The sequence below is a fragment of the Diceros bicornis genome, chromosome 5, assembly GCF_020826845.1.
Source record: "Diceros bicornis minor isolate mBicDic1 chromosome 5, mDicBic1.mat.cur, whole genome shotgun sequence".
NCBI classification, from domain to species: domain Eukaryota; kingdom Metazoa; phylum Chordata; class Mammalia; order Perissodactyla; family Rhinocerotidae; genus Diceros; species Diceros bicornis.
In genome coordinates, this window is record NC_080744.1 from 28024997 (window position 1) to 28046641 (window position 21645).

General features: G+C 40.6%; 1 protein-coding gene across 1 annotated transcript in view; it reads right to left on the reverse strand.

Annotated features, from left to right (window-relative positions):
* The window catches only part of RPGRIP1 (RPGR interacting protein 1), a 58040-nt gene that overhangs the window by 27016 nt on the left and 9379 nt on the right, over nt 1-21645 (reverse strand). The window contains 17 exon segments of the mRNA XM_058540501.1: nt 268-471; nt 772-956; nt 2248-2590; nt 3038-3189; nt 3351-3803; nt 5836-5986; nt 6451-6594; nt 7064-7224; nt 8556-8701; nt 10258-10331; nt 10814-10960; nt 11852-11875; nt 14825-14930; nt 16525-16737; nt 17164-17263; nt 18449-18723; nt 21127-21259. Of these exon segments, the coding sequence (XP_058396484.1) occupies nt 268-471; nt 772-956; nt 2248-2590; nt 3038-3189; nt 3351-3803; nt 5836-5986; nt 6451-6594; nt 7064-7224; nt 8556-8701; nt 10258-10331; nt 10814-10960; nt 11852-11875; nt 14825-14930; nt 16525-16737; nt 17164-17263; nt 18449-18723; nt 21127-21259 (3011 nt within the window).

Below are 21645 nucleotides of genomic sequence, written 5' to 3' on the forward strand. Positions count from 1 at the left end.
GTTGAAGTGGACTGATTAGGAGTGTGGTACTAAAGTTCGAAGCGTAAATTGCAGTGTCCATAATCTGTTGAATTAAATTACATCGAAATGAAGTGAACAGTCCAGAGGTTTATTAAACCACTTGTGGTGGTGGAAACATGGGCTAACCACAAAACACCATGATTATTGCTTATCTTGTGAGTCTGCTTCTGCTTCTACCTCTGAGAATAAAATATTTGGGGACACTACAACCCATACTTCAGTCCTTCAGGGTCTCTAAGGCCTTACCTGCAGTGTATTTCCATTTAAGATGTTACGACTAAGATATTCCATTCTGTTCTTCCCTTGAATGCCTGTTCTTCTGCCGTGTTTTCTTCTTGAGTAGTTTGCAACCTGGTGTTCCCTTTCCTTCCTTTCTCCCACCTGAGGAGGTTTGCTCTTAGCTTGATACCGGCCAGCTTCAATAGGAATCTCAGCGGATGCCTCCTGGTCCTAAACAGAAGGGTCAGAGACAGCCTTACAAGATGATAGCCTAACAGCCTTGATAGTCAATAAAGGGATTTGTGAGCTAGCATTAGACTTCATTTCTCTCCTGCCAGAGAGCTGAGATACCATCTCTCTCTCCGCCCCACAATAAAACCCTGTTTTGCTCCATCAATAGCCTTACGGCATTATGAGGGATGCAGATTAAGTTTGCAGGACACATGACAGTCACAGAAGGAATTTCTTTTACTCCAGTTTTAATACTGTCTTCCTCAAATCTGCCCCGCAGGATTGGTGGAGATCTGCTACCTGGAGAGGAAAGGAAGCCTCTTCCTTTTCAGGTGAGATCTCTACACCGTCCTTGGTATGGTTCTCCGCAATCTGAGCTTCTGGTTTCAGGAAGCTCTCTGGGGGTAAGTAGCGAGACTTCCAATCCAGCAGCACCTGAACAGATCCATTGGGTTTCCCCGCAGGGTCAGTGAGGTTAAAATCACCTGAGAGACACACAGACATTAACAAGATCTGGTCATGTGAAATAGGCAAGTGAGCATTCATCCGCACCTTATCTATTCCCCTCCCCCATTTTGAATTTCACCAGATTTTGTTTGTAATTAATTAACATCTATCAAATAATCATGATGAAATATACTCAGAACTAATGTAAAATAGCAATGAATACTTATATTCATTTAGAATATTACTTCTAATATTCACTTAGAATATTTACAGGGGAAGATGGGTATCTCCAGGTTTCAGGAAAGGACAGTCAAAAGATGTATGGAGAGGTATAGCTTGCTTGTCATCAGTCACCCAGCCAATAAACAAGATCACATTATTATTACCACTACCAAATGCTTTCTGTGCCATGGGCATGCCAAGAAAACCATTACCTACACTCAAGTGGCCCCTAATTCTAAAATTACAAAAGGCAAGAAAACTTAAGCAAAATGGCTTTTCCCAAACGCCAGACTTCTGATTTGTAACACTGATTAATTTAACAGATGACTCACATTGCCTCTTCTCTTGGGCAAAAGATGAGTTGTGTTCAGAAAAGTCAGCTTTTTTTTTTTTTTTTAGCACTTGTGGTATCGGGACCAGGGAGGCCTCACACACTTTCTGGAACATCCAGAAGCTTGTCAAACATGGTTGGTACTGGCTGTACCCATCCACAGCTCCTAATGAGGGCACAGATATCCGACTCACCCTCCCAGGACTGCAACCAGAGAGTTGATCCTTCCTAGGTGCACCTCACAACCCTGGGTATGAAAGTAAGGTGAGGGAGTAGGGAGTTCAGCTCCATATTGGGAAAAAAAAAAATCCAAGAAATTTGCCTTTGCCATGGTGTGGCATGGAAGTCTCTCTAACTTGTGTCCAATGTCTAAAAGAAGCAAGAGAACTATGGGAGAGTGTTAGGAACACAGCTTATACTCTGATATCTAGTCATGTGCCAAGAAACAGCAGGCCTTAAGTAAAGACAAATACGGGGAAGCACTACCAAATCGGAAAATGTGTGTTCAGAGATCGAGGTATGAACTTCAGGTTGGTGGGTCTACCCACTTGGGAATCTTGCTTTTGTTGCTGAAAAGAAGTAGAAGAAGCCAACGTTTCCACATGATTAGTGAGGCTCTAAGTCTTCTGCTCTGTCGCTCCTGACAATATTCTAAAATTCTTTCAGCAGGCTTTAAGAGAGACTGTTCCAAGCAAGTAGTCAAAGAAAAGCAGAATTAGGACAGGGAGACAACACTGGGAAGAGAGCATAAAGATGTAATAACCTTGAACTCCCACCTTTAATGGATTTGTTTTGTGCAAGAGGAAGCAAGGGCACTTGGACTCGGCCAAGGTAAGAGCCAGGCTCCGGGTCTTCATCATCAAAAACATACACAGACAGGGCCTCCCACTTCAGATATTGATCCAGGTCAGAGGTCATAAGAACTGGGAATTGAGCCTTGTCTCTAAAGTAGGGATCATTACTGGATGGAATGATGGCAGTGTCGTGGTCAGAAAAGGTGAAGAAGCGGTACATGGCGTATGGACTGGGTTGGGTTCCCAGCCATCGACTCCGGAGGCCACAGCACCTGATGATTTCCACTTGCAGCTCATTCTGATGCTTCCAAGTCTTTGATCTAAACTGGAAAGATGTTGGTCTTGGACTGAGGAAAAGGGCAGCCTGAGAGAATTATTGTAGGTGAGGCCCAGTACCCTTGATAAAGAAGAGCTATGACCTAGAGAATTGTTGAATCCTGACTAGGTCATAGAGAAACCTAATGACTTTCACCGGCCTGCAAATTGGCTCTGGCAGATAGTTATCAGAGGGAGATGTTGGCACTCAGGCCTTGTCTTAGAGAATGGAACAGAGCAGCTGTTTTCTGTTAGGGAGAGGTAGCTAGCTCCAAGGGCGTATTTCATTTCAAACTCAAGCTTGACCAAGGAAAGAATCTGGTCTAGTTGTGGTGTGACAGTTTTTCTCTTGCATTCACATTCAACAAATACTTATTGAGAGTGGAAGACTGAGCTGTTCTCATGAGCTGCTTGGCTGAGGCCCCTCTGAGATGCATGGGCACATCCTTTTTCTCACCTCATCCTCCTGGGCCTCCCAGGCTCCAAGCACATTGGCTGACAAGTAGGCCTGGGCTTTCCTTTGCTTATTACATGCCTGTAGGGTGGATCTTATGGGGAAGCGCAGCTTCATCCAGTACTCTAGCACCCCGAAGTCTTCTCCACCAGCTCCTGGGTAGCAGAAAGTATGAAAGGCATGGAGGATACAAATAGTGTGGCGAAGATCAAGACTAAAGGCAGAGGAAAAAAATGGGAAACCACCAGAAGAGCAACTATGACTGTGGGAAATTCCACATTAGTCCTGGGAGCTATGGGGAGCCGACAGCACTTACCAGTCAGTGTGGCAGAGCCATGGACTTTCTCCACAGTCTCCAGCACCCTGTCAAAGCAAATCCATGCGGCTGCAAGGGTGTAGTGCTCACTGGCAATAGCCTGGTATAGATCAAGCCGGACTGAAGCCCCTTGAAGATAGTGCACGAAAAGGGAATCTGTCTCCACCACATACTGGGAGGTGAAGTCATAGAGGGGCTGTGGCCCCACAGCTAGTGGGGTACCGTGGGTTTCAAAATCATAGAAGGAATAGGTGCAGAAAGTGGTAGGTTGAGTGTCTCCAGCCTGAGCCAGGGCAGCAGATGTCAGGAAGGCCTGGTGGATGTGCAGTTCAAAAAGATTCTCACTCTGATGCAGTGGAGAAATGTTCACTTTATCCTTATCTCCATGGGCTGGCAGTGTTTCCAGACATAATGACAACTCTCGGGTGCCGTAAGCCACATCTTTGAGCTGTTCTAGAGGGGAAAGAAAACTGCCTATCCATTAAAGAGTAGGGAGCTCTTCCTTAGAGTAAAGGAAGGTGGATAGAAGGAGAATAAAAACCGTGGTGGAAGTCCAAGTTGTGATTATCTCAAGAAACCATGCGATTCAAAAGGAAAAGCAATAGAATGACAACCAGGAGCTGTGAATTCTGATGGGCATATAATCCAATGCCTGCTTTAGAAATGGTACAAAATGATCTGTTGAAAAGGAAACACTGAGCTCAGAAAAACACTGGAGGCACAATTTCATCAACAGATGACATTGTTTTGGCTTATAGCAGGGTCCTATGAATTAATTGGTAATTCCATTAGAGAAGCACTAGAAACATAAAATGTGAGTATTTCCAGTAGTGTGAGATATTGGCCATGGAGAAAATAGCAAGTTATAGTCATGGTGTCTATTACGCTACATTGGGCTCCACCAAGAAATAATTTCCCTTCTCTAGCCAGATGAATTACAAGAATCTTCATTCTGTTAAGAATTTGATTTCATCATAAGAAGGCAAAAAATCTTCCTTAAGTAAAAGAGTAATGAGTAGAAAGTGGAGGAGGACACTTACTGGAAAAAGGTTGAAAATATTGGCAATGAGATGCAAAGATATGTGAGACAGTCTACCAAATCTGTACATTACCGCCCATGTCCAACCAATCAGAAACTTGGATATTTGGTCTGCTTCAAATGGGGGAGTATTTGAGTTGTCACAGTATGTTGATGGTGAAGGTCCTATTTTAAGAGTTAAAGTAGTAGAATAAAAATATTTTGGATACATCAGAATGTCTTCCTGTCCAAAATCTGTCCAGAGATTGACTAATGGTTTCTTAATTGATAAGATTAATATAACTAAATAAAATATATTTAAAATTTTGCATTACATAACACAGGATTAATAATCTTAGCATGTAAAGTACTTCTATGAATCAATAAAATACAATTAAGGAAAGAGTAAAGGACAGAAATAGGCAATTCTCAAAAGAAATAATACAAATAACTGGTAAACATATGAAAAACTCTTTAGCCTTACCAGTAATGAAAGAACTATAAGTTAAAGCAAATGAATCTTCAGAAGTAGGTAAGAGTATTTATCCTGCACTGCCCAGGGAGAAAGACCCTGAATCTGAAAGACATGAGAATTTCAATCCAAGGAGGGATTTCCTCTGTTATATGGCAGTAAACTTTTAACAGACTCACCCTGGCATGGATAAATCCTGCCCCGGAAGGACCTATCTCCCTTCATTCTAGCTCCATGCTCACTAAGAAACTGCTTACTGATTCTGTTTTCCAGAGAGAGGCCTGCCATGAACAGTGGTTCCAAATTTTTCATGGCAGCAATGGAACAGCCACTATCATAAAACAACAAATGAACGTTCTGGTTTAAACATCAGTCTTTGATGAATTTTGTTAGTGTGAGTCAGGTCTCTCACCACCGAGTATAATAACAAAGCCAATTTTCTTGATATGCAAGGCTGAGACCAGATCCTGGTCAGCAGTGGCTGTACTAAATACAGGAAGTACCACATTATGAAATTTGCGTAAGTGTCCAGCCAGCTGCCCCATTATGTCGACATCCTCAAACTGCAACAAAGCATTTAGAGACTTTTAGAGAGAAATCACAGAAAAACATGATGAGAGATGAGTGATGAATCTCTATTACTTCACTAACACTGCTATGTAGGCCTGGGTTGAGGAAACAATCTTGATAGAGGGAGAGTGTTATGCCACCCTGAGAGCCAACAGTCATATGCTGTCATTCTCAAAACAGATTCAGCAATTGCTGGGCCCTGGCGAAACTCTCCAGAGAAATCAGAGAAAGATACTGACATGATGGAGCAAAAGAAGCTGCTAACCACATATAAAAACAACAAAGATGACAGGATAAAGAATAAGAAGGATAAGTCATACGCTGAGGACATAGGAGGCGCCTTCCAGACAGGTACACGGAGGGGAGCATAGCCATTGGCCGTGCGGCAGGTCCCAGAATGAGGAGAACAAAGCACTAAGACTTGCCGGATATTGGAAGGCCATGGCTTCTTAAAATACCTTCCAGCTGATTGATACGATTGTTCTTGAGGTCTAGGAGTTGATTCAACCTCTCCAGTTTTTCTTTGTGATCTCTATTTTCATTATGGGCTTTTGTCATCATTGCCTCCAGTTCCTCCTGAAACAAAATAATGTCTGAACTTTTCTATCTCAGTGGCCCAGAACCAAAGAGCTCAGATTAAAAAGTGGCACGTGCTGGGTAAGGGAGAATCGACTATCTCCTTAGCAGGGCAAATTCATCCACTAGAAAAAGATTTGGGTTCCTCACAGACCCCACCAGGACCAGTTATGCTATGAGTGCCACAGACTAGTATTTTCCCAGGACTGGCAGAATTGGAACCCAGAAGCTTCACACCTGCTGTTTTCATTAGCTGGCCCCTTCACTGGCTTCTAATGCCAAGGTGCCATGGGCATGTGCGAGTCCTCAAGTTATTCAAAGGACAGCACATTCTGTGTTTGCACAGGACGGCATATCACCTTACATCAGTCCTGGAAACTCAGGTCTTGCTTCATTCTCAGTTTTGTAAGTGGTTCCCGTGGGCCCATGTATCTAACCTCCCCCTTTACCATCTTTTCTTGCACCTGATAACACATGTTGATTTTGCGCTGTAGAATAAGCATGTCTCTGGTCTTTTCCAGTTCCAGTGTGGTCTCTGCATGTGATACTTGCAACTCACTTAACATCTGGGACAGTTTATTTTCTTCTTGGTTTTTTGGTTCACAGGGCTATAGAGGGAAAAGCAGTGGTAAAAAGGAGGATAAATATGATAGGTACAGTAATAACTATTCTCCATACAGCAGTTGTTGGTAATAGTAAAATACCAGCAGCAGAATCTACTCCAAAATGTCAAAGAGGACTTGTGTGACTTCACGAGTGCTCTCTCCTCTAGTTCCTCATGTTCAGTACTAGCAGTGAGAAAGTTATTCAGCCTTTAATGGCTGTTTGCTCTTCAGTAGATCATGTCAAGTCCTCATCTGAAAAAGATTCTAAATCTTACAAGCTGTAAAGGGTGGAAAAAATGTGTGGAGCTCATGAAGCTATCTCTACTCTCAGCCTTCTCATATCCTTCCAAATATTGTCCTCCATCAGGACAAAATATTATTCAGTTAGTTTTCTAATCCTTTCATCTTTTCTAGGGATATCTGCCAGAGATCCCTCTGCAGAGGGGACTTGCTTGATTACAGATGCTCTTACCTCTATCTGAGTGGTCTCTCGGAATAGAGGTGGGTGAGTAGCTGGTTCTGATTGCCTGTCAGGAGATTGGGATATTGTGTCTTTGTTTTGGAGGATCTCTACTTCCTGTTTATGCCTCTGAAGGAGGTTAGCAACTTCAAGCTTCAGATCCTTGTTCTGAGCTGGGGAAAAAACAATCCAGAAAGTTAAAACTCTGTAGTTATCAGTAACCATAGTTACTGATACCATAGTATCAGTATCAGTATCAATAACCATAGTTACATGAACCAAGTGTGAATTAAAATTTCCCACTAATGTTAAATTCATTTTATAAATTTGCCCTTAGAGAAGCAATTCTCTCTTATTTTTACAAAGGAGTTATAGCTTATTGACCCAGTAAAATGAGTTGACACATGGACTCCAAAAGCAAAACAAAAAACACCTGCAGAATTTGTAGAGAGGAAGAGAGAACAATGATAACAACAAAGCCAGTTGACTAACTGGGACAGTCTAAACTTTTTGACAGCACCATCCAAACCAGTATCTCCCCAACTCCATTCTCACTTCTATACTATTGGCTCTCTGGCGCACCTACCTCCACACCAACCCTGACCTTGAGGGAGGGAAGATGGACATTTGGGCATTTCCGTGTATGTGTGTATGTATGTGTGCATGTGTATGTGTGTTTCAGGGAAGAAAGGTGATCAGTGTTTAGTGTGATCATTTCATTACCATGCATTCAAGAGGAGGTTAGATTAGATTACCTTAAAGTCTTTACCAGACTTCACTTGTACTCCATACATACTACAAGGTCCTTAGCATGTGCTCCTAAGTTTTATCCTTTTATGGTTCTTGCCTCTATTTTTCTTGATGTCATATTTCTTTTTCTTTACTCTCCTACGTGAATATACTAGAATTTGATGAAATATAAGTTTGATAAGACTAAATATCAAGGTCCAGGCTAGCAAGAAGAAGTGAGAAAAAGGTCTTTTTGACAGTATTTAAAAATCTTCAGAATAACTATCTACTGACAGTAGATATAGTGATCTAAGAGTGAAGACAGGGGAAAATGGTAGTGGTAACCAAGAGCAGCAATTTGCTTCTCAATTTCACTGGCTTCTCAATTTCACTTCCTTCTCAATTTCAGGTATCAGGTGCTAAAAAAAAAAAGCTCCCAATCACCTCTAAAATGATTGATAACAATAAAAGGCAGAGAAATTCATTTTCAATACTTTCAATAAACAAAGTGAATGTTTAAAAACGTAATAAATTAAGAATTGGCATCCTCTCAAATGGAAAGTCATTACATGGGAAAAAGTATGTGTGAGGTAGGCGTCATCCTTTCTTGATTGTAAATCTGATCTGATTGCCAATGTTCTTATTCCAGTTATCCATGACCCCCATAAACATAGGATCAAGTGAGGGGATTGGAGAAATTCCAGCCCAGTTCCCTTCTCCCAAACCAGACGTAGAGGATGCCTTATTTGAGAGAGCTCTTCCAGGCCCGACCTACCTTTCTCTCTGGACAGCTGAAGTAAGACTTCTCTCTTCTCCTCCAGCTCAGCATCCAGCTGATCCTGCAACTGAGAGACTTTCTGCTGTAGCTGTTCTTCTAAGAGCCCATTGCTCCAGGGAGGCTGGTTACTGCTGTCCAGCATGCTGAAAATGGGAAGCAAGTGAGGAGGGAGGGAGGGGTTGTGAGATGGATACTCAAAGGTGTGTGATATGACCTCGTCATTACACATTTCAGCATCTCCTGGGCCTAGTTCATCATTCATTCCCCTACATGTTTTTTCTGCCCTGCTTTATCTATAACTGTCATTTACCAACTGCCTTGGAACTTTTGGGTCCTATCAAGGAGTTCATTAGTATCACTTCTGTTTAAGTCTCAAATATCCCACTGAGCAAACAACCCAAGTCATATCTACTTCCCAAGGAACTTCTCCAGGTAATGGCTTTCTTTAGGCAAGGAACTAGGTACCAAGACATTTTGAGGTCTGCTGGATTAGAAATAAGGGACAAAATATTCTTCTTTTCCTTACTCCATTCCTCTATCTACCTTCACCAATGAGTAGTTTAGAGAATACTTGCCTTTGAACTAGATTATAACTTACTACAATGAAGGGCAGGAACTAAACTTTTCAATGACTGTATCCTGCACACCATTGTATCTAGGTGTGAGGGTAGACCGATTTTGAGTGAAAAACACACATGGCCAGTTCTTGATTATTTACACAAGTGAAGTGACATCGATAAATAATTATTTCTTCTTATGTCTTTTTGCTATTTATAATTTTAATAAATGTGGTCTAAAAACAACTTGCTTAAACTAGTGATAAGATTTCTTGGCATTTCCTGGCCATACATGACAATCCAAGAAGATAATGCTCTGAGTGATGAAGGGAAGAGGCCAATAGTAATATTTGTCACAGGGGGTCTTCAAAGCGGATAATTCTCACACTACTTCATTTCACTGGGCTGAAGAGCATCAGTTATTCCCAGGATGCTCCCATACAACCTCCCCAATCTACCTCCTGCTGCCTTTAACTGAGTCAGAAGGCACGTTTAATATTTTTAAACTTCCAGGTATTTTTAATTTTAAAATTAATACATGAATATACGCTTGTCATAAAAAATTAAAATGATGTTGAAGTATATAGAATAAAAGTGAAGGTGTCTCTTTGCCCTACTCCAATCCTTTCATCTCATTAATGGTTTGCAGATCCACACACTCATGACATTTAGGTCAGAGTTAACATATCCTTTTGTAAGTTGAGTTTTCTTTTAACAATATACCTTAGGCATATAGGTCTACCTTATTGTTAACAGCTTCATAGTGGGGATTAAACATGATTTATTTAGTCAATCCCTTATCAAAGGAAATTTGGATGGTTTCCAATTTCTTTTACTATTACTAACAAGGTGGTAATTAACATTCATATTATACAGATATCTTTGCACATACATAAGAGGATTTCTTTAGTTTTGATTCCAAAGAACGGAATTGCTGGCACAAAAGATATCCATGTTTAACATTTTGATAGTGTCAAATTCTCTTCCAAAAAGACTGGGCCAATTTATATTCTCACTAGTGTTGAGTACAGTTTCCCCACATCCTTATTAACCCTAGGTATGATTTTTAAAATTTGCAAGGCACTTTTCTATAATTGTCTTTTATAACAAACAATGCTCTGGGACCCAAACTTGATACTCACTTTTCTAAGAGTTTGTCATAATTGTCATTCAGCAATTGTCGTTCTTTTTCCAAATCTTCAATTCTCTCCTGAAACTAAGAATGACAGTAGAGTACCTGAGACAAAACTTTAAAATCTATTGCCTTGCACAAGTCTCCCCTTTTCCGTCACAGGGTGGGTCCTGGGTGGGAGGTTTTCTATGCTCCTCTCCCATGTCTATGAGGAGCTATTCAACTAGAAAGATTCGAACCAATTGAAGGTGTGATGGAATGAAGATTTTCATTGGAATTAATGAGGATTCTCTGAAGTAAATTTTCTCGATGTCTGGGTTTCTACTGTTAGGGAAGTAGTAGAACGTTATAACAGAGCAAAGACTTTGGAGAACAGACATAAATATAAATCCCAGTTTTTCCCCTAATGGTGTAATCTTGAGCAAGTTATTTAAACACCTGAAGCCTCACTTTTCTCATTTGAAAAAATGAAATACCATATTGTTACTAAGATACACTTTTTAACATCTCTGAATTGGAATATAACTTACAATTGATGGTATCTTTCAATTATTGTTGTTATTTACCTCCTTCAGTGTTATCTGCAGGATGGACACATCTTCCAGTTGGCTCTTCAAGCTCACAGCCTTCTTGCTCTCCTCCTTCAGCTCTGCCCTGAGCTCGTCCACTTGGCTGAGGAGGGCATCATGGGCTGTACTTAGGACTCCCTGATTCTGGGGCAAAAGAAAAGTTCCTCTGGGGATGGTCATATCACTCAGCAGGAGTGGTCTCAAGATACCAGCAACTCCATCCTTCTCTAGTGGATATCAAAAACCATGGCTTTGATTAACAGCACGTTGCCTTTGCACTGTAAATTGACCTTGTTTTTCACCCTAGCATTTCTTGGGAAGTGTTGTTTCCCTGTTAGTGAGGACTTTTCACTCTGGGAAACTGTAATTCATAATTGGAGACTTAATTTTCCCAAGGTTCAAATTAAACCCTGGCTCTAAACGAAGTGCCACCTTTCACAGCTGTCTTTATTTTCCTAAGCTATTTGAATGTTTTTTATGTTGATATACTTCTCCCTCTGCACCTAGCAAAGTGACATATTAACTCTAGAAGATAAGTGTGCATTCTTTTGGTGGACGTGTCTGGTGAGGAACAGCTGTGGCTGGCCATGCTGGGAACTCTGCCCCAATGACTCTTAATCAAGGACATTCTCTCAGCTTCACCTGCACCCCACTCACAGAGATGAATAGGGCCAAATATTTAACAATACCAGAGAAGATTTGCAACAACTTTGCTATATCTCACCACTTCACACATGCTAGAGGAATAGTCTTAGGCATTTTTGAGCAAATGCTATAATTCTCTCTGGCAATAGGCTGAAAAATATTGTTCCAGGTATTTCTCAACTCAGATCTCATAGTGCAATCTTTATGAAACCAGTGCAATAAGCATCTTCTGATAACATTAACAGTATCATTTGTCTTAATAGAAATTATGTGACATAATAACTTCGATTTAGTTGGCTAAATTCTGGTGTTATGTTACTGGAAAATTAACGCAGATTTCTTGGGTTTGATTACTAAGAAACAGAGATTCAAGGAATCATTTTTAAGTACCTTCTGGAGCAGAGTTTCATAGGCCTGAAAGAAAGAAATAAGTATTATTCTATTGATATATCAGCTTGATGTTTACTTTGATGCTTATCTCTGTAATACAAATGTTTAAAGATTTATTTTAAAAGACGTTATAAAAAATTCCCATGAATCAAGTCAATTTGTGTACCTGTTTACTAAAAAAATGCTGCTACTTTTCTCCTGCCCTAGCTTGCCAGGTAGTCTGTGAACATAATAGATGACACATTTCTTTAAAAAGGATGAAGAGTCATTTATTCACTTTTGCATTGCAGTCGGTGGATTATCCAAAAAATATATTTATTTTCAGATTAGGCACCATCTCTTACTCAGCATGCTTCAGAAAGGTCTCTTTCCAGTTTTAGAAATAGAAAAAACAATAACCAAACTAACAATGACAGCTACTATTGGCTGAGCAGCTACTATGCATTATATGTTACTATGTGATTCATTACCTGTTACATTGTGATCATTATATTTACTTCGCATATATTATTTCACTTAATCCACAGCAAATCTGAGAGGTAGGTATTATCACCTAAACTTTAAAATGAGAGACCCAAAGCTCAGAGAGCTAAGTCACTTGCTCAGAATCACATAGCTGTCAAGAGGCAGAGACAGAAGTTTACCTCAGCCTGTCTGACTCTAGAGTCTGTGCTGTTGACCATCATATTGTACTGCTAAGGGATTAAGAGAACGCAAATTTATTTTAGTATATGTGAAGAAAGCATGATTAGAAAGGTAAATTGCTACAGAAAAATAAATTGTAAAAAAATTGTGGGCAACTATTCACCATTTTAGGTCATCTCTACCACTACCACTAACATGGTTAAGAACATTTAATTTAGAGTGGCTTTCTTCCTATTTTCCTTTAATGTAATGGAGGAGTAGATGGATTAAAAAAAAATCTAATCCCACAAATATAGCAATGTACCCATACAACTTAAAATTATCTTCCTTCCCATATTTCCACATCTTTTAAATGCTACCAAAATTAACCAAATCAAAAGAATACAAGCATATGCATAGTTCTCTACAAAACAGAGGTTTGGAGGTTGGCCTTGTAAAGATGCCTTTAGTCCCTATTAGAACAGATGTACCAACGGCAGCGCTAACTGCAGCCAATCTCAGTGAATGGCACCACCATCATCTAATCATCCAAGCTAGAGACCCAGGAGCCATCTTTCATTTCTCCTTTTCCCTCACTCACTCCCCTTTGGTGATGAAGTCTACTCTTCTACTTCCTGGACCTCTCCCAATACAGTCCTTCCTCTGTGGGCCTCTCTCATTGCCTTGGTTGGGACCCTCATGCATCTCCCTTGGACCCCTGCACTAGTCTTTTATATGATTTCTTGCCTCTAGTCTTGTACCAGCCAACCTATCATTCACTCTGCTGCCAGATGATTTTTCCTTGCAGTTTTGTAAATTTTGAGAAGTTGAAAATTTCAGAAAAGTATAAAGACTATAATAACAGTCATCTATAATCCTACTACCCGGAATTAATAATCACTAGTGCTTTATAATACTTTTTCAGAAGTATTATTTCTTTATTAAAATGTATTTCAAAAATATTTCAGACATTGAAAAAAGGTAAAGTGATCTCTTTGGGGAAAAAAATTGATCATGTTATCAACTTGCTTAACATCTTTCTGCAGCTCTCCACTCTCTATAAGATAAACTCTAAATTCCTGACTAGGCTCCATGACCTGGTCCCTGAGGTTTCTCACCTCTGTGCCTTGGCCTACGCCTCTCCTCCCCTGGAAAGCCCTCCCCTTTCTTGCACATCATTAGCACCCGCTGATCTTTCAGTATCCCAGTATTCCGCTCATGAATATACTGCTTTATGAATCCTTTTTGGATCCTGCACCCCATTCTCTGGTGGATCTGACTACTCTTGTTTGTGTCCCCCCATACCCTGTATGTGGATAGTTGTACTTGTTTACTCCTTGTTCTTTCACTCCTGAAAGTCCCTTGAAGGCAAGAGCTGTCTTACTTATCTTTGTAATCTTTGTATGCCAGTGCTTTGCACAGTTCCTGGGAATCAATAACTATTTATTCAATAAAAGAACAGCGCCGATCTATCACTTAGACCCTTGCTGTCCTATTTTCACCATTCAAGTATGAGTCTCTATTGTGTGGTAATGACAAAAGAGTGTGAGCCTCAGTGCCAGATAAACCTGCCCCTTACTATTTTTATGACTTGAGCAAGTTACTTAGCTTCTTTGAGGCTCAGTTCTCTCACCTGTTAAACAACGTCCTTACCTTGAGGGTTGTTGTCAGGCTTAAATGAGAACATGACTGTAAATCTCTAGGACAGAGCCCAGCACATAGAGAGTGCTCAGTAAAGGCTGGTTTCCTTCCCTTCCCCTGTGACTGCTCTTGGCTTCCCAACTTAATCATATTCTGATTGTGGCCCTTGGCTGGGCCCTTAACCCTGAGACAAGTCAACCCCACTTAATTCCACCTTAGCAGGCAGGGCTTGAGCCTTCTTCCTAATAGAGAGATAATGAGAAGTACTGGAAAAAGAATGAACTCTGAGTTTCAAGGCTTGAATTTGACTATCACCTATAAAACGTGTGACCTTAGACAAGTAACTTAGTTTCTCTCAACTGTGGTTTCCGAAGCATGAAATGGAGAAAATAATACTATTCTCTTAATTAATTGTTTTTTTTCCCCAAAAAAGCACTGCTGATGATGGCAACTCACCTCTTTTTTTTTTTTTTTTGTGAGGAAGATCAGCCCTGAGCTAACATCCATGCCAATCCTCCTCTTTTTGCTGAGGAAGACTGGCCCTGGGCTAACATCTGTGCCCACCTTCCTCCACTTTACATGGGAGGCCGCCACAGCATGGCCTGACAAGGGGGGCATCGGTGTGCGCCCGGGATCCGAACCGGGCCACCAGAAGTAGAGTGCGTGCACTTAACCGCTATGCCACGGGGCTGGCCCCATGCAACTCACCTCTTGAACTTCTGTTAATTGTGTTTTTGTCACTACCAATAAGGTATTCCTTTCATGTAAGACCTTCTTAAGTCGAATCAGCTCTATATTCTCCTTAATAGAAGCTCTGGAGAAAGAAGACAGGGATCAAATATTCTGTCTGCAAATGGGTAGAGTTAAGCACCTTTTCCCCCTGACTCTGCACCAATAAGAACATCTTCCTCTTGCCTCTTGCCTTCCTATCTCCCCCACAACAGACCAGAAGTAGGAAGTGTATGTACACTCGGGTAAATAATCTCCTTTCTTTCATTTCCCCTCACACCAGCTGAGATTTGATAGAGAGACCACCAAACTTAAACTCTGGGTTCTGAGAAAACACAGTAGCTATTTTTTAAATTATGGGCTCAGTTTCCCATAAACCTAGCAAAGTCCAGCTAGGTCTGAGACTGGTTTCCTTAGAGGAACCAGGGAGGTGTGGATATGGACAGCGGACACAAAGGAAGATTATTATTTCTGAACCTAGGAGATCATGTTTTCCTTATCATTTGAAAGGTTGGGCAGGATTTGGGTTCACTAGATTCTATCTCAGTGATTCCCAGTCTTAGCTGCTTATTAGAATCATCTGGAGAGATCTTTAAAATTACACTACCTGAACTCCACACCCAAATAATTGAAAGGGAATCTCTGGGGTGGGGCCCAGGCATCTGTGGTTTTAAATATCACCAGGTTGAAAACTTATGTCCACACAAAAACCTGCACATGGATGTTTACAGGAGTTGCATTCATAATTGCAAAACTTGAAAGCTACCAAGATGTCCTTCAGTAGGTGAATGGATAAATAAACTGTGGTACATCCAGATAATGGAACATTATTTAGTGCTAAAAAGAAATGAGCTATCAAGCCATAAAAAGACATGGAGGAAACTTAAATGCATATTGCTAAGTGAAGGGATCCAATCTTAAAAGACTATAGACTGCATGATTCCAACCATATGACATTCTGGAAAAAGCCAAAATCATGGAGACAGTAAAAAGATCAGTGGTGTCAGGGTTAATGGGGTAGAGAGGGATGAATAGGCAGAGCACAGAGGATTTTTAGGGCAGTGAAACTATTCTGTACGATACTGTAATGATGGATACACATCATTATACATTGTCCAAACCCATAGAATGTACAAAACCAAGAGTGAACCTAAGGTAAACTATGATGTTTGGGTGATAATGATGTGTCAATGTAGGTTCACCCATTGAAACAAATGTACCACTGTGGTGTGGGATGTTGATAGAGGGGGAGGCTATGCGTGTGTAGGGAAAAGGAGGTATATGGGAAATCTCTGTACTTTATGCTCAATTTTGCTAAGAACCCAAAATTGCTCTAAAAAATAAAATCTATGTTTTAAAAAGTTCTCCAGGGACTGATGTACAGCAAGGCCTAAAAACCCCTATCCAGTGATGAAGATGACACAGTTTTCCCTGTACGAAGTGAAGCAGCACATCTTCTATGATACATAAGCATCCTCTTTAGGTTAATCCATTTCTTAACCCAATTCAGATCTGAATCCAATTCAGATTGGATTCCTTCACTTAGGGACTCCAAGTCTACTTCTCAGACGGAATTGAATCCCAAGCATTCTCTTTTCCTCTGAGATGGTGGAAGGGTGCAAATAAGAATCACTTTTTCATTTCATTATGGCTTGAGGCAGGGAATGCCACACTCTTACCGAAGCTCTGTGGCCTTCTGAGCACACTCCAAAGAACTTCTCTGTTCAAAATTTTCATCTTTGGACCATATTTTCTCAGGAGACTTAAGCGGTTCTTCCACTTGCATAGTATTGCTGGTCATAATGTGGGCACTGTTAGGCAGACATAGACCAATGAGTTTAGTCATAATTATGACTTTGCTGAAAGAAATTATACGGTTAGAATTAGAAACATTAAACACAAAAGAAGACATGGAAACTGCTGTTAAAGGGGTTTAGAATTGGGCTCTCACATATATAAAAAGAAATTAGAGGAGTTAGTAATCTTGGTGTGTGGAGGATAATCTTACAAAATATTGCTTTCAAGTGTCAAACAGAAATATAGATGAATTATGACCTAAGGGATAAAAATATAAAGAGAAAGAGAGAGAATACCTTCAATTAAGGAAAGGGCCTTTATTTTCCTTTCTTTGGAAGACAAAGAGGTGTTTATTTTCCATTTTTAAGCAATGAAGTTGGAATTTGACCTAGAGTTGACTTTCATCTTCTCTGATTATGTTGGAAAGACTCAAAAATGCCAACATTCACTTGTTCCCTAAATGATATATTTCCAATTAAAGCCAAAAGAGTAACAGTGCAGGATAAATGAAAAGAACTCACAGTTCGCTGGGTTCATTGGATATTTCACCTCTGGTTTTTTCATTTGTCACATGCTCCTTGAAAGTGGGAGGGGCTGTGTAGCTCACTCTGCCCCTTGACTCTGAAAGTTTAGACAGAAGAAGCAGACTCTGGCAACAGATTTCTCCAGAACATCAAGTGCTAGAACTGGAACGCCAAGTGCTGGAAGTAGGGAGCCTTGAGACCTGGGGGAAATCCCTATATGACCACTGATCCCAGAGAAGTTCTTAGTCTTTACTCTTGCATAGATACGCAACTACAGATCTAATAAGTCAGCGGGACTACAGACTCCCAAGTGAGTATAAATGGGAAGAAGAAAGGTGCAAGCTTGTCTGGGGCAGGGACTATGTGTCTAACTCTAAGGCATCTTTATCTCTCTATATATCTGGTATATAATTGGTACTCAATAATGCTGAAGTTAAACCCAACTGAAATTTAGACTTTTTTAATTTTTCTATTCCTAGCTCTTTTTGCAAGATTTGGTTGGCTTGAATAGGGAGCTTGAAATTATAGGACCATACTAAACAAAACCTAACATTGAATCCCCAGGGTAAAGATACCTCATTCCCATGGACCTAAACCAGGGATAAGTAGGCTAGGTGAAGGAAATTTACACACAGCACTTTATTTAATTCAGTGTTGGGTTTCATAGCAGCCAGAGACTCTTAGCCACTTGGAATACAGGAAGAGAAGAAATTGCAACTCCTCACTTACAGCCTGACCTCTAGGCCTGGACTTCAGGAATGGGCATTGAGAATCTCTGAACCCATAGAATTGTGTGCAAAGTTTTGTCTATGTGTATGTGCACTTTTCTTGGGAGGCGGCCTAGCTTTGCTCATGGTTTGAAAGGAGTCCACTTCACCAAAAAGGCTAAGAATCCCAGTTTTAGAGGCACAGCCACTTAGTCCAGAGTCCCAGAGTCCCAGTAGAGGGACCTGTCTTATGAGCACTGCCGCTTACACCTGAGCAAGATTTCAATATTATCTTGCATCTGTTTTCTAGACTTGCTGCAGAACTTGACCAGCAAAGTTGTGGTTTCCGTTGTCTTATTCTCTCTCAAAGGTACTTCATGGTGAACTGAGAATTTTCAACCTGACATTCCACTCAGGAAAAAAAGATTTTAGGGAGGTAGAAAGGAATGAGAACAAGAGAACAAAAGAACACAATGGAGTTGTGGGCGGAATAAAGCAACGAGGTGAAAAATGTGGCTGGCAAATAACTCCTTCCTAGTGTTTTAGCCCTGTGGGGACTTGGCCCTGAACCTCACCCGTTTTGGGTTTCTCAGACATCCGCACACCGGCAGTGTGGAGCTGTCTGTGTCCCATGGGGACTTGAGACTGGGGGTGGCGGGGGAGAGGGGGACCGCCGCGCTGGAACTGCAGCTGCAGCCCGTGCATTAGGGGGCGCTGGTGCTTGGTGGGGCGCTGCCGAGACCCTTCATTCCAAGGCCGCCTTGCGGGCTCTGAGAGCTGCTCCACCACCGCCACCTCTGCCCTAGGGTACCGGCCCGCAGCGGTCAACCGGAGCAAGGCTGTCCTCATCCTATGGACAAAAATAAAGCTGGTGGTATGTGGCTTCTCCTTCTATGACAGTTATTATTTCTACAGTTTATTTGGTGGCAAATAATCTGAATTGATCTCTGATATAATTTATCTACTGTAGTCCATTATTTACACTTCAAAAAAATTAATTTTCTGCCCCCAATACACTGTAACTCTTTCAGGGCAGGGACATCGTGGTGTCTGTCCTTGTCATTCTGTTGCAATGATCACATACACATCTTAGTAAAACATGTTGGGGCACTCCTCAATATATATTTGTATATTTGTTTTTAAATTATATACATTTACTTGTGTACTAATAAATTATAGTCATTATAAAACATACCAAAAATACTAATTTTTAAAGAGGAGATAATTAAATATAAGTAGAAATGTTAATATTTACTTCTCCCATCCCAATTATCTGCACACCCCTGTATATGTGCCCAACTTGAAAGATTACTCCTCTACAGCTCCTTGTATACATCGAGCCTTACCTATAATGGATAGTCAACCATTATTTGTTATCTTGACCTAAAATCGTGCTTTTTACCATTACCATCAGATTCTGTGGTCCCACTGCCTGCCAGTTCTGAATTTACTGACTATGTGGCCTTCAGCATGGCATTAACCTTTGTGCTCAGTTTCCTCTTCTATGAATAAAGATAAAAATAGTACCTGCATCATTAGATTGTTATGAGGATTAAATAAGTTAATATATGTAAAAGTGCTTTGAACAGTGATGGTGCATTATAAGCACTGTAGGAGTTAGCTATTATTATTACATATCATTATATCCAGATAAAGAAATCAAGGCATAAAATAGCTAGGTAACTTGCCCAAAGTCAGAGAGGATGGAATCCAATTTAGCCACTTAATATCTATAATCTTAAGTGCTTTTTGGTTATCAACCAAGAAGCAAGACTTTTTGGCCCATGTAACCTTCTGACTTCACCGGATTCTCAAGTTCTCCACAATATAAAAGAATCTCCAACTCTGAAGAGTACTGGTGTACAGTGGAGGCCTGCAATCCTGTAGATTCTAAATGAAGCTCTGAACCCTCCTGGGGATTACCAATTAGAAAGCAAAAGCTGCTCTTGACATCAGGGAATTGGTCTGACATAGCTAGTCCTCAGTGCTGTTTGAAGATGGCCTGGAGCTCACACTGTCCTGTTGGACATAATCTCATGGAACACCAATATCAGACAAGGCCATTCCAAGACCATGATAGAGTGATACAAAACAAGGCCACTGCATAATTTTGTCTAAGCACAGACAAAAACAAGGTCATTGTGCCACCCACAAAATACTAAACATCTTCCTCTCCTGGCTAATATGAGTGACTGCTACTTTTTTACCAGTTAAACTTTAGCCTCACTCTAGTCTATCCTCCCAGTAAGTAAGATTTATTGAGATACCCAAACATAGAATTGTCCCGGCTTTCTGACAGTACCAAATCTGGATCAAAATCCTGTTCCCTTGGACCTTCCCCCAAATCACCCAAAGGAAGCCCAAATCCTATAATAGGTTCTTTCTAATACATTCTTACTGAGATGCCTTTGGTTTCCCATGGTGGACATTTTCTCAAGCTGCCAACTACAATAAACCCAACTTGCTCAACTATAGGTATGTTCCTTGTGGTCTTTGGCTGGAAGGCATCGACAGCAATATCTGCAAAATATGTCCTAGAAATAAACCCTGGACTTTCAGAATTTCCATTCTTCCCATCCGTTTATCTACTCCATCTCAGATTCCTCTTCAGGTCTGCACCCAAAAGATACACCTTTGAAAGCCAATCCCTAAGGTCACTTTATATAGCATATTTTGGAGTTAAGGGCTTCTGGCTCTGCCACTCACTCACTAGCTGTGACCTTGGGCAAGTTACTTAACCTCTTTGTGCTTTCCTGTCCTCTTATTAATACTTCTTTCATAGTATTAAGAGAGTTAATGGTATTTATAATATTAAGTTAGTTAATACATACAAAGCACTTATTACATGCCCACATATAGTAAATGATCAATAGGATTTTTGGTTTTGTTTTGTAAATAAAAACCCCTTCTCTTACTTGCCCCTGCAGCCTTTGTTCCTCTGAGATTTTGGCCATTCCTCCCATCCCCATTCTCTCTTTTGTGACCAGGGCAGGAGCCTGCCCAGTCTCTTGCTCTATGGATTGAAATAGCTCTGATGATGTTCTGTGGCCTATGGCCACAGTCTATTGATGTGTTTGGCAAGAAAACAGAATAAAGTAATATTGCTTGAAAAATTATTTTTGGAGTTAACCATCCTTGACATTTGAATTGTTTTCTGGCTTAGACATCTCAGGAAAATGTATTCCTTTTGGTTTAGTGTAGTGTAGGCTTGGTGTAGATTCAACTTTAAAGACTTAAGGAGAACTCTAGGTACCTTTTGATCTCATCCTGTTGCTTCCAAGAAAGCTCCTTCACCAACAAGTGCTCTTCACGAAGACGAAACAAACTGTCCTCCAATTCTTCCCGGCTCATCCTGCTCAAGGGTGGTTGAGTTTTTATATTCTTACCTAAAGTCCCAGGAGAGGTAAGTGGAGATTATTTTTACGTGTAATTTTTTTAACCCATCAGGTCTCTCATCACATCTCGTCCAGAGGGCTTGAATCTATCTTGAGTCAAGTGTTTAAGAGGAAATTCAGGAAGTATATGAAATGTGTACTTATGGACCTCTTTATCATTTCATTTCTCTCCTGGACATGGAATATCACTCCAGCATATGACTCAATCTCCTATCTAGAAAGTACATTCTCTTCATACAAATATCAAATAGGACTTTTAGTCTACTTGATTTTTATTTTTAATCCAGTCTTCTATTTTTTTTCCTATTAGATAATTTTGGACCTAGACAAGGATTGTGCCCACAACTGTCTCCAAATCCCCAGTAAGGAAAAGGATA